General features: G+C 57.2%; 1 protein-coding gene across 1 annotated transcript; it reads left to right on the forward strand.

Annotated features, from left to right (window-relative positions):
• The first annotated feature begins 92 nt into the window (after nt 1-92).
• On the forward strand, nt 93-12503 carry FBRS (fibrosin). The gene is made up of 18 exons (XM_043455752.1): nt 93-1643; nt 1937-2116; nt 2853-2888; nt 3007-3036; nt 4155-4203; nt 4295-4595; nt 5967-6268; nt 6474-6679; nt 6796-6840; nt 7058-7153; nt 7387-7455; nt 8238-8267; nt 8650-8721; nt 9033-9153; nt 9252-9332; nt 10169-10252; nt 10394-10601; nt 10698-12503. Exons 1-18 carry the CDS (start codon nt 1185-1187, stop codon nt 11281-11283), a joined length of 2955 nt encoding a protein of 984 aa, XP_043311687.1. The 5' UTR covers nt 93-1184; the 3' UTR covers nt 11284-12503.
• The last annotated feature ends 435 nt before the right edge of the window (nt 12504-12938 follow it).

Raw genomic sequence — 12938 nt, forward strand, 5'->3', positions numbered from 1 at the left:
ACTCCGCCCCTTCGACTTGACGTACACTTCTCAGCCTATCTACGGCTAAGCCTGTAGAGGGGTGAGGGGAAGGGGGCGGAAAGTGGGAGGAGACAGAGAGAGGAAGGAGGCGTAGGCTGAGGAGGAAGAGGGAGGAGGGGCAGGGAAGTCCTGGCGGAGAAGAGGCCCAAGACTCCAAAGGAGACGACAGGAGGGTGAGCTGGAGCTCCCCAGCTGCCCAGCAGCCGTTCCGGATTCTTTAAGGCGAACGTCAGACAGAGACGGAGGAAAGAAGGAAGAGACTTTTATGTCGGCAGACAGACAAGCTCTACCCGTCACCGTTGCCTCACATCCGGGGCTTTGGAGGGCTGGCCCCCTCGGCCCCGCCCCCCACCTCGCGCCTTTCATGGCGACCGGAGGCGGAGGCTGGAAGAGCTGGGCCTTGAAGAGGCCCCTTTAAATCTCCTTAAAGGGGTGGCCACCGATCTCGGCGGACTACACCGCCAGCCTTTAAAGGGGAAGCCACCGAACAGACGCTGACAAATTGAGAACTGTGCTGTTGGGAGAACTGGAGCGAGTAGGGGATTCTCATCGCCACTTCTCAACGCAAGAAGTCCTTTAAATTCAACTTAAAGGGGAAGTGGCCGTTTGTGGAGGACTAGAAACTAACTCCCGAGCCCTTAAAGGGGCGGCCTGCTGTTTGGAGAACCCTGGACTCCTTAAAGGGGTGGCCTCTTTTAGCCGGAGGACTTGAGGCACTTTTAAAGGGGAGGTCGACGTTTCGGGGCGAGCTTTCGGCCCCTTTTAAAGGGGTGGCCCTTCCTCTTCCTCGGGGAGACTTGTCTCGACCCCTGGTAGGGGGCGGCCACCGAACTAGGCCGGTCGGACACCGTCGGGTCGTCTTAAAGGAGTCAGGGACTGGACAACTTGAGGCCTTGCCTTAAAGGGACGGCCGCCCCGTTTTCGCTGTCTCGGCCCCGCCGGCCCCACAGGGGGGGCTCTCGGGCTTGTCGCCCCGGGGGCGGCGCCGGCTCCCTGGGCCTTGGCCTTGGGGCACGCTCGGGGCTAGCAGATCCTGCTTTAAAGGGAAAGCCGTGGCCCTTTCGTCCCTGTGCAGCCGCCAGCGCCGCGCCTGCGACCCCTGGCCTGCGGACAGGCCGCTCCGGGGCCCGCCGCCTCCGGATGCGGCGCTGAGGGCGGTCGCCATGGAGACGGCAGCGGCCGCGGCTCCGGGCCCGGGCTGGGCCACTGAGGGGGAGCGGCGGCGGAGGCGCTGCTCGCGCCGAGACCGAGACCGGGAGCAGCGGCGCCGCCGAGGTCCCGGCGGCGACGCGCCCCGGGCCCTGTTGGCCGCCCCGCGCGGCTCTTCGTCCTCGTCGTCGCCGCCGCCGCCCGCCAGGCCGTGGTCGTCAGCTTCGTCTGGAGAGCGGCCCGGAGGCCCGAGACGGCGGCGGCCGCGTCCCAGGCCTCGGCCCCCGCGACCCCGAGCTCGGAAGCGGCCTGCTGGCTCGGGCAGCCGCGGGGAGGAAGACGAGGAGGAGGAGGAGGAGGGGGGCGCAGACGATGGGGAGGCCGAGGAAGAGCCTGAGGAGGAGGAAGAAGAGGAGGAGGACTTGATCGATGGCTTCGCCATCGCCAGCTTCGCCAGCCTCGAGGCCTTGCAGGTGGGGCCTGTTGGGGCCAGGGACCTTTGGGGGGCTTCAGAGGGCCAGAGAGAAGGGTACGGTGCCTGGAGTGGGTGGAGTTGAGGGGGGAATGCTGGCACCCCAAACCAGAGCAACCGGCTCCTCTGGCCAGGCCTCTGCCCCACCCTGGGGTGGGAGGAGGTAGAGTTAGTCTCCAGGGACCAACCAGGTTACCCGGCCCGAGAGCCACTTTGGTAGCTTGGTCACCCCCAGAGAGGTGGGGAGCTTTCCTTTCTCCACCATGTACTTTAGTCCCACCTCCTCCTCCACAGAAGGATGCGTCTCTTCAGCCCCCAGAGCGACTGGAACATCGGATGAAGCATTCTGGGAAGCGGAAGAGGGGGGGCTCCAGTGGGGCAACTGGGGAACCAGGGGACAGCTCTGATCGAGAGCCTGGCCGGCCCTCTGGGGATCGGGCCCGAAAATGGCCCAATAAGCGGAGAAGGAAAGAGGTGAGCTTGTCCCAGATCCCTGTCCTTTTAAAACTCTGAGCCGAATATTCTTTACATAGATCCGTTTTCTGTCAGCAGTGCCGCTACCCATGGTGAAGTGACCCCAGTCTCTAAGGACAAAGAGAAAGGCAAAGCATATTTGAGCTCCCACTGCCCCATCCCGGACTGATAAAGACATGTCCACAGTCAGACTTGCCCGCTTTTGGCTGATACTGGGTCTGCCTCGAACATATTGATAATTCAAGAGATGTATCAAAAGGACATAGTTGAATCATAAATTAGATATGGTCTCTGCATCCCTTTTCAAGTCAATATTAGTCTAGTAGGAAAGAATAATCTTTAAGCAAACATCTAGACCAAAACTTGAGAGGCACCAGAAGGTAGAGAGCTGGGAGAGATGCTGCAGAAACCCACATGAGGAAGCCACTCATTCTGCCTGGGGGATGGGAGGAGGGTTGTGGTTAGGGAAAGCCCCCTGGGATGTCTTAGTCAGGCCTTGAAGGATAGTCATAAGTTTGCTGAGAAGAGAAATAGGGCTAATTGTTTTGGGCAAAAGCGCAGAGATGTGAGAATCTGGTAGATTTGAAAAGTTGCCAGAGCAGTGGGGACTGGGTGGGGACCAGAAGGAGACAGAGAGTATGTCGTGAGGGGCCTTCAGCGCCTTGCCAGGGAGCTTAGACTAATCCAAAGGCCTGCCAGCCGGCCTCCCTTACCTCTGGACTCTGGTCTTTCTCAGGCCTCCTCCCGTCATTCTCTGGAAGCTGGATACATAGTAAGTGCTCTCCACCTGTACAGGCCCCTCCCCGTTCACTCCCTGTCTGAAACTCCCCTTGACCTTGGGCCCCCCTTCTCTTCCCTGTTGTGACACCTCTGTCTTTCCTTCTCCCCAGTGTGATGCAGAAAGTGATCTGGACGAGAGGGTGAGTGGGGTTAGAACTTGTTGGGTGGGCAGTAGTACAGCTCGTAAAATGAACTGTGCCAAAAAAAAAAAAAATGAACTGTGCCTTAAAGGTCTCCTTGTGCAGCAGATAGAGCCTTCCCTTAAGTGGGGAAGGTGAGTTAAGTTGAGCCAGAAATAGATTTTTGGGGAGGATGCCTGGGGCAGGTGGGCAGGGTGGGGGCGGGGATTGAGAAAGTAAATGACAAGTTTTATTTGGTAATTGGAGCCAATTGACCAAAGAATCAAAGGCCTATGCCTTGCTGTGCTATCCTTTCCAAAGCGCTTGGAGATACCAGTGGTTCTCCACGGAAACCCAGGGTGGCTATGGAACCCAGTTGGTTCTTCCTGCTGGTTATTAGTCTGCTCCTATAGATTAGCGTCTGCTCCTATAGATTAGAGTCTGTAGACCATAGTCACGGCAGTGAGGACGCTGAACTATTGTACACAGTGTAAGAACATATGCTATAAAGATGTGTTTCATTTTGTCCTTAGGGCTGATGTGCTAGCTTTGAAAGTGTGTTCTAGCAGTTGATGCTCTTCTGTCAGTAACTAAATGTGTATTCCCTGATGTGTGTCTTGCTGTAGTATAAAAAGTTGACTGGACAGGGACTTCTGTGGTGAAACAAATAGCCCTTGTCCATCTGATCGGGCACTATTAGGAGAGTGGGAGCCCATTGTCAAGAGAACCTGAATCTTGAGTTTTTATGAAGAATCTCCAGATTTCTAAGTATTCGCAGTTAGTTTAAAACTTTTGCTGACATTTATGGACCAAACATACCTATAAGCCCGGTAGACAGTCTGGGCCAGCAGTTAGTGATATCTGACATTTTTGCCTTGATTTGCCCGTTTCTCTGTTAACTTCAGTACTGCCTCAGTTCAGTCTTCCTGGCCTATCAGATGCGCAGGCTTAGTCGCCCTACCCTTTTCCCCCAGCATAGGGCCTCCTAGAGCCCACAGTCTTTGGTGGATTTCAGCTAAGCTGATGGAATAGACTTGTCACCACTACCAGTGCCTAGCCTACTCCAGAGGCTGTTGGCCTTCCTGGGTGAAGGCCTGACCTGACCAGAACCTGACTGTGTCCCTGTCCTTCTTCCCCAGGTCTCCGATGATGACCTCGACCCGTCCTTTACTGTCTCAACCAGCAAAGGTTGGTCCCAAGGGCTGGGGTTGGAGACAAGGGAGGGAAACTGGGTGAGCATGGTCCTTAACTGAGTGTGTCTGTCGTCCTGCCCTCACAGCCTCGGGCCCCCACGGCGCCTTCAATGGGAACTGTGAAGCAAAACTCTCCGTAGTCCCTAAAGTGTCGGGCCTGGAGCGGAGCCAGGAACAGCCCCCAGGGCCCGACCCGCTGCTAGTGCCTTTCCCCCCGAAGGAACCACCGCCTCCACCGGCCCCTCGGCCTCCTGTCTCACCCCCTGCACCCCTGCCGGCCGCCCCCAGTCTGCCACCCCCACCCCAGCCCCAGCTGCAGCTTCGGGTTTCGCCTTTTGGCCTCCGCACTTCCCCCTATGGCAGCAGCCTGGACCTCAGCACTGGCAGGTGAGTGAGTGGGGGGTCTGGCCGGGTCTGGAAAGGCCTGGTCATTTTGGTGCCAACCCCTGCATTCTGTGTCTGGTGACATGGGTTGTTTCCTGTGGGATATCACTTGAAAAGGGATTTGGGGGCTAAAAAGTTTGAGAGATACTGTGGAACAAATTTAAAGAGATTACTACAGGACTTCTCAGAACCCTTCATACATTCACTTGCAGAGGAATCCAGTTTGTGCCATTCCCCAATTTTATTTCCCAAGTTGGTTTTTTTTTTTTTTTTTGCAAGGCACATTTCTTAGGAATAGTGTTGTTTGGAACATACTTTGGGAAATGCTGACATGATGACTAAGAGTGCTGACTTTGGTGTCATTCAGACCTGGATTCAAATTCTTACTCTGCCACTTAATGGCTGTGTGATTTTTGACAAGTCACTTAATCTCTCTGAGCCTCAATTTCTTTTTTTTGTAAAGTGAAATAATAATAGTACTTCCATTGTAAAGCTGTTGTGAGGATTAATTATGAGTTAATGCAGTGTTTCCCAAAGTGTGTACACTCTTTTGTTAGTGGTGTGTGAGAGAATTTAGGTGGTACATGAGTAAAATTTTTTCAGCTTTGATGTGTTTAAAAAAAAAAATACAAGTAGTACCTCAGCCCCTTAATTTTACACATTCCTCTTTGGTGAGGCCAAGTGAAAAAGAAACTGAGTTAAGTTTAAAGAAGTAAACGGTACAAGGGGTCCCAGGGATGCGGCAGCAGTTGGGAAGGTGATGTGGAATGTTGGGGATTTGGATTAGCATATAAAGCAGATGACAGCACTTGGCATACAGTAAGTGCTCACTAAAGGGTAAGCATTAATGACACTTCTATGATTGATGCAATTTTTGTTGTTACTGTTATCATCATTATCATTTTTTCCCTTATTGAGAAAACTAAGGCTCAGAGAGAGGCAGTGACTTGCTCAAGGTCACCCAGGGTGTTAATGGCAAGATGGGCCTAGAATTCAGGCCTCCTGACTCCTACACCAGACCAGCGCAGTGCTGCTTCCACTGTCTTCGGGTGGGAACCCAGGTGGCCTGTTGTAATTAAGCGTCAAAGTGAATGATATGTTTTGTGCTGTGATTGAGTCAGAAAAGGAAAGGACCAGAGGCGTCAGAGGCAGCTGTGTGGAAGAAGAGACAGGAGGAGGGGGGGTTGTTGGGTGTGGGAGGTACCTCCGTCTGAGGATGGGTTCCCTGGGTTGGGGGTAGGGGTCCTGGGGGCCGGGTTCTACCACCTTCCATGTTGGAGAACCAGGGTCAAGGTATCTCCCAGGCTTCTGACCCCCTCCCGTCAGAGATGGCACCTCCCAGCCCCTCACTCATCTCCCCACTTCTCTCCCCAGCTCTTCACGGCCGCCCCCCAAGGCCCCGGCCCCTCCCGTGGCTCAACCTCCCCCCTCATCATCCTCTTCGTCCTCTTCCTCCTCATCTGCCTCCTCCTCGTCCGCGCAGCTCACCCACCGGCCCCCGACGCCCTCACTGCCCCTGCCTTTATCCACCCACAGCTTCCCCCCTCCTGGGCTTCGGCCCCCCCCACCACCCCACCACCCCTCCTTGTTCTCCCCTGGCCCCACCCTGCCCCCACCCCCACCCCTGCTGCAGGTGCCAGGGCACCCTGGGGCCTCAGCCGCTAACGCCCTTTCTGGTGAGTTTGGGATCCTGGCCGGGGGGCGGGGGGCCATGGCCCTGGGCTTGGGCCCGTTTGACTTCGGGGCATCTGGACCTTAGCAGGCAGCAGGGCTTGAGGAGGGAGTGGCCCAAGGCCAGAAGGGAAGGCCAGTCACCCGGGCCCAAGGAGGCTGCCATGGTGGCTGCAGATGTTAAAGCCTTCTCCCCCTCCCCTCCCACAGAGCAGGACCTGATCGGCCAGGACCTGAACTCTCGCTACCTGAATGCCCAGGGTGGCCCCGAGGTGGTGGGGGCAGGGGGCTCAGCCCGGCCCCTGGCCTTCCAGTTCCACCAGCACAACCACCAGCACCAGCACACCCACCAGCACACCCACCAGCACTTCACCCCTTACCCCCCGGGCCTGCTGCCGCCCCACGGCCCCCATATGGTGAGCTCCTCATTGGGCCAGTGATGAGGCTCAGAGACCTGGGGGGGAGGGTGTGGCTTCCAGGGGAAAGCCCTGAGTTCCTGGCTGGCAGCTTACTTTTCCCTTCTCTTCCCTAGTTTGAGAAATATCCAGGAAAGATGGAAGGCCTTTTCCGGCATAATGTGAGTGTGTGTGTGTGGTGTGTGGGCATGGATATATCAGTGTGTGTGGCCCTGACTGTGGGGGTCCAGTCTTCAGCTTCCAAAGCAAGAGCCTTGAGCCTGGGAGAGCTCCCTGGGGGAGGTGGGGGGTCTAGGGTGGAGGCCAGGGGACCGATGAGCAGACCAGACCTGGGCTGCACCTCCACCCCCAGTTGGACCAGTCCCCTTCTCTCTGCAGCCGTACACGGCCTTCCCTCCCGCAGTGCCCGGCCTCCCTCCGGGCCTCCCGCCGGCTGTCTCCTTTGGCTCCCTGCAGGGGGCCTTCCAGCCCAAGGTGAGCTCCCAACCCAGACACACCACCACCTCCCACCCCTTCAAACCCAGACACCCCCGGAACCATGTACCTTCTCGTTCCCCCAGACCACGCCCCTCCTCCTGCCCTCACCCTGTAGATCCAGGTTTCTTCAAAGCCGTACTCCCTCCCCGTCCCAGCCCCCAGCTTGATTCTAGCCCCCTTTTATGCTGGCATCAGCTCCTCTGACTGATCCCTCCACTCCCCTTTCTCAGAGCACGAACCCCGAGCTGCCACCACGACTGGGGCCAGTGCCGAGCGGGCTTCCCCAAAAGGGGACACAGGTGAGGGGGGTCAAGGCAGGTCCTCGGGGAGCTCGAAGATCTGTTGAGGGAGAGCAGTGTTGACTTGAGAGTGACCCCCTGATCCCTCCCTTTAATATGTGATCAGCGGTATCCCTGAGAATCTGAGGAGAGGGAATTTCTGTTGGTGAAGGCTTTCTCAGGCATGAGGAATAGGAATTTTGTGAAGTTGCCCCAGAAATAAGATTATTAGGACAGTAGTTTTTATAAGGGTTTTCAGGGTTTTTTTTAAGTCACAGCATTCTTTTTTTTTTCAAATGACATCATACCAGGAAGTTCTGTCCTTAATGAAAAGATAAGCTGCCCCTTTGTGACGAGACATGGGCAGCAGCCTTAAAGCCCAGGGCTCCAGGAACATCGTGAAAAGCATAGGATGTATTTCCTAAACAAGAGACTAGACCAGAGGTTTTCCAGCTTCCTTTAACAATTGAAAAGGTATTTTTCTAAAGGAATCTTAAGCAGATCTTCATTATACATGAAGCTGTCAATCAGAGAGCTACTCTTCTCTGAGAAACCTGCCTGCCCACTAACCCATTCTACAGCCTTCCAGGCAGGGCATCTCCTTGGGGCCAGGTTCAGTAACTTAGTGCTGGAAGGGAGATGCCCAGAGTGGGAGAAAAGGGGGAAAAGGAAGGGTTTGAGGGTGCCACACAAGGTCTTAGGGAGGTGCTTGGGTGGGCGGGACACTGGGGACTGTGGAGATGAGGTACCTCGGTCAGTAAACAGGTTTGAACTGCCGCCAATCTCTGCTTTGCCCTTCCCAGATCCCTGACCATTTCCGGCCACCTTTGAGGGTGAGTTTGGTGAGGACCTCAGGCTGCATGAGGCTGGGGGCTGGCGTCAGCGTGTTTGTCTGAGGGGTGGGTCTTGCTTGGGAATAAGCCAGAAGCCCAAGACGTGGAGGCAGCCAGATGGAACAGCAGGAAACGAAAGGCTTGCAAACTGCAGGCCTGGGTACACACACAGCAGGCCGTGGGACCTTGGGCAAGACTGTTTCTCTCTCTGAGCCTCAGTTTCCTAGGCTGTGAAATGAACCTAGTCCTAACCCCTCACTTGTAGGGGTTGACAAGTGGGGACGTTGTGTGGCGAGGCTGGGCCCAGGGCCAGGTCTGGAGTGGGTGATGAGTGAATGTTCTTTCCTTCCCTTTCCCTTTGGTCATCCTTCTGGGGCGGCAGAAACCAGGGAAGTGGTGTGCCATGCACGTGCGTGTGGCTTACATGATCCTGAGACACCAGGAAAAGATGAAGGTACTGGGGCTGGAGGGCTGGGGAGAGCGGGCCTGCCTGAGCTCTGGGCGTCTGCCTTCAGTGGAGCTTGGCAGAATCTTGGCCAGAAACGTCCTCTCCTGTCCCTGGTCACTGCGTGAGCAATTCCGCAGTCAGTACTAAGTTCTCTCGCTAACTTGGGGGGTGGTCAGAGAAGGTTCGGAGAGAGGCAGAGGCCCACGCTAGCCCTCCCTTGGCACCAGCCAGCTCTCGGAGGGGGCCTCAGGGTGGAAGAGCAAGAGTGGGACCACACCTGCCTCCTCACTCACTGCCCCTCTCCCTGTCCCATGCAGGGCGACTCCCACAAGCTTGACTTTCGGAACGACCTCCTGCCCTGCCTTCCGGGGCCCTATGGGGCCCTGCCCCCTGGGCAGGAGCTCTCCCACTCGGCCGCCTCCCTCTTCACTGCGACTGGTGAGTCTGGCCAGCCCTCTCTCTGGGCCTGAGGGTGCCCACCTGTAGCCCGAGGCCCACCTTGCACACACTCAGCCTCATCCGCCTCTCTGCCCCAGGTGCCGTCCATGCTGCAGCCAACCCTTTCACGGCAGCTCCCGGGGCCCATGGACCCTTTCTGAGTCCCAGCACCCACATTGGTAAGAACCAAGGGCATGTTGGGCAACCCAGGCCTTGACCTTGACTTCTTGGAGGTGTTAAGCGGGGGATTGAAATTAGACCTGAGAGGCAACTGGAATGGAGGGTAGACCTGGGTTCACATGCTTTGTGACCTCGAGCAAGTTACTCTCCCTGCTCTGAGCCTTGATCTTACAATCTGTAAAATGGAATATTGAAGGGCAGAGTCATCACCAGTCCCCGCCAGCTCAGTCACTGTCTGAAATAGCCAGGGGTAGGGGGAGAGGCTTATGGAGGAAGGCTGTGCAGCATGGTCCCTGGCTCCCAGTGGTCTCGGCCAGCTTCTTGGGGAGATTTATCCTAGTTTGGATGAACAAGGAGGAATTGAGCCGGCTGGCCCAGGGAAAGGTGTTCTAGAAGAGGCAGTTGTGAGATTTCCCTAGCTGGCAAGTTAGGTGTTCTCACTGGCCATGTGACATACACACAAAGTCAGGGTTCAGTTGCATGCAGGTGGGAGGCAGCTAGCAGAGGTTCTTCAGGTGAGTGGCTGGCTGTTGAGCTGGCCTGGGTGGCGGGTGTAGGGGAATGTGGGGTAAGAGCCTGACCTTGGAGTCAGAGGCCTGGTTAGATGACCATTGATGGGCAAGTCACTTCACCTCTCTGAGCCTGTTTCATCATCCTTAAGTGGGAATGATCCCGCCTCCCTCATGGAACTTATGCCGTTAAACAACACATTGCACATTAAACCTCAGTACCTTTCCAGGGCCTGCTTGCTGACCAGCCTCTTCTCTGCCAGTCCATGATGCCTGCTCGGAGCCGGCCGCCCAGTGCTCTGACCATCCCCCCCTTTTTCCCACAGATCCCTTTGGGCGTCCCACAAGCTTCGCCTCCTTGGCTGCCCTCTCCAACGGGGCCTTTGGAGGCCTGGGCAGCCCCACATTCAGTGAGTGCTGGAGGGGATGGGGAGAGGTGGAGTGGAGGCTAGGGTGGTGGGTTGCTGTGCCCAGGCAGGGGGCCAGGAGGGTGCCTGAGTGGGCCCTACCACGCCTGGCTCCCATCACCTTCTGCTCTGTCCTCTGTCTAGACTCCGGCGCCGTCTTTGCCCAGAAAGAAAGCCCAGGGGCCCCACCAGCCTTCGCCTCCCCCCCAGACCCATGGGGCCGCCTGCACCGCAGTCCTCTGGCCTTTCCTGCCTGGGTCCGGCCCCCTGAGGCCGCCCGGACCCCAGGCTCAGACAAGGAGCGGCCGGTGGAGCGGAGGGAGCCCTCTCTCACCAAGGAGGAGAAGGACAGGTATGGTTTCATGTGCTCCCAGCCTGCCCAGCCCTCTGCCTGCCCGCCCGCCATCCCTCTAAGCTCCTTCATCCTCTCCTTCCTCACCTCCCCCAGGGACCTCCCCTTCTCCCGGCCCCAGCTCCGAGTTTCTCCTGCTACTCCCAAGGCCCGGGCTGGCGAGGAAGGGGCCCGGCCCACCAAGGAGTCAGTGCGGGTAAAGGAGGAGCGGAAGGAAGAGGCCGCCGCCGCCGCTGCTGCTGCCGCCGCCGCCGCCGCCGCCGCTGCTGCCGCCGCCGCTGCCACCACCGGGCCCCAAGGCCTTCACCTGCTGTTTGAGAGGCCCCGGCCACCCCCATTTCTGGGCCCTAGTCCTCCAGAGCGCTGTGCTGGCTTCCTGGAGCCAACCTGGTTGGCTGGGCCCCCTCGCCTCGCTAGGCCGCCCCGCTTCTACGAGGCGGGTGAGGAGCTGACTGGACCTGGGGCTGTGGCCGCCGCCCGCCTCTACGGTCTGGAGCCTGCCCATCCCCTGCTCTACAGCCGCTTGGCTCCGCCGCCGCCACCGACTGCGGCCCCAGGAACCCCTCACCTTCTCAGCAAGACCCCACCTGGAGCCCTTTTGGGGGCACCACCTCCGCTTGTGCCCGCCCCCCGGCCTAGTTCCCCTCCTCGGGCCCCTGGCCCAGCCCGGGCTGACAGGTGAGGAAAGGGGAGGGGCAGGGGCATAGCTCCATCCCCCCTTTCTTCTGACAAGGTCCTAGAGCTGAGGTTTTCAAGCCAGGGCTGGAGGGCAGAGGTCATGACCTCACCAGCCACCTCTGAGGTCATGGAATCTGGGAGCAGAAGTCCCAACCCCATGAGATCAAGCATCAGTTGGACCTTGGGGTCACTGGGAGGGCAGAGGTCACAAACCTCTAGAGAGGTGTGTGTGTGTGTGTGTGTCTGAGAGTGTGTGTGTGTGTGTGTGTACATGAGAGTGGGGGTCATTTCAGAGGTCACATCTCATGATCTCCTGAGGTGCACCATCGCCCCTTCTGAGGGCCCCTAGGCCCTTGGCCCGCCTCCCCAAGGGCTCACTAAGCCAGAGGCCAAAGTGCCCCCCTCCTCATCACCTACCACCCAAGTCCTCATGCCCTCTCAGGGCTGGGGGAGGAGGGGCTAAAGGAAGGGGGGTTCCATGTACATATTTATCTCCCCTTCCACATAGCCCCCCAGACCTTTTGTACATTTTTACAGGGGTGCCCCTCCCAATAATCCCCCTTCCTGGTTAATTAAATCCTAAGACTGGTGCTGTGTTCCTAGCCTCTGGCCTCTCTGTGGGGGGAGGGGGAGTTGAAGGGGGAAGAGCTGGGAGGGGACAGGCAGGGACCCAGGGCTTATTCCTGGGAATACGGGGACCAGAAGGAGGGGGACCAACAGGGGAAGGGACCTGGGTACCTAGGCCAGAAAGAAGGGCAGATGCTTCCTGCTTGACTGACAGCCCGGGTTCCCCCTACCTGCTCCTGTTACCTCTGTGCCCCGCTCCCCAAAGGCGCAACCTCTAAGCTTCATACTCCACCTCTTAGTGGCTTGGTTCCCCCCCAACTCTTATTCCAAGTGCCCCCAGGATTCCTGGGCCCTGCCCTCCAGAACCCTGTCCCCCAGAACCCTGCCTCAGGCTGAGGGGGGACCAGAGAAGGTCACCATGTACCACACACCAAAGAAGGGGGTCGGCCTGGGGATGGGCCACATAGGCAGCTTCTTCAGCAGCCTCTTGGCAGCAGCCCCAGCCTTCCCAAAGCAGCAGGTGCCCCCAGGCTGGGGCCCAACCTAGAAGGCAGGGGTCGGTTTAACAAAAACATAACGTTGACTTTTTTTCCCCGGTGGGGCTTATTCTGTAACATGACTTGCAGATATTTATATAAAAATGAGTGTTACAATGAGGCCCCTTGGCTCCTCTTTGAGTGTGTTTGGATCACGTTGGGGGGTATTGGGCTGGGTCCTGTGGTCAGGGAGGGATGAGGACAATATTGCCCTCCTTCCCACCTGGGCAATTTGTTCTCCCTCTGGAGGGATTGGATTGGAGTGTTTGGCAATGAAGTTTTTCATACTTTTTGACCGCGAGGACTACATATTCCAGTTGACCCTTGAACACAGGTTTGAGCTGCACAGGTCCACTTATATGTAGACTTTTGTGAACAAATACTTCTTATAGTACTGTGCAATCAATGGTTGGTTGAATCCATGGATGCGGGACCACAGACAGGGAGGGCCAACTATAGCACTTGAGCATCTATGGATTTTGGAATCCAAAGCAGTTACTGAAGTCAATAAGATTAAAGGAGTACAGAAAGCAGAACTAAATTTCCTGTTCATCTA

Source organism: Cervus canadensis, chromosome 32 (assembly GCF_019320065.1).
Source record: "Cervus canadensis isolate Bull #8, Minnesota chromosome 32, ASM1932006v1, whole genome shotgun sequence".
Classification (NCBI taxonomy): domain Eukaryota; kingdom Metazoa; phylum Chordata; class Mammalia; order Artiodactyla; family Cervidae; genus Cervus; species Cervus canadensis.

Coding starts and splice junctions, on each gene's coding strand:
- FBRS (XM_043455752.1), top strand. CDS start 1,185: ATGGAGACGGCAGCGGCCGCGGCTCCGGGCCCGGGCTGGGCCACTGAG. Junction 7,154..7,386: donor AGGGGGCCTTCCAGCCCAAG/GTGAGCTCCCAA, acceptor CCCCTTTCTCAG/AGCACGAACCCCGAGCTGCC. Junction 8,722..9,032: donor GACACCAGGAAAAGATGAAG/GTACTGGGGCTG, acceptor TGTCCCATGCAG/GGCGACTCCCACAAGCTTGA.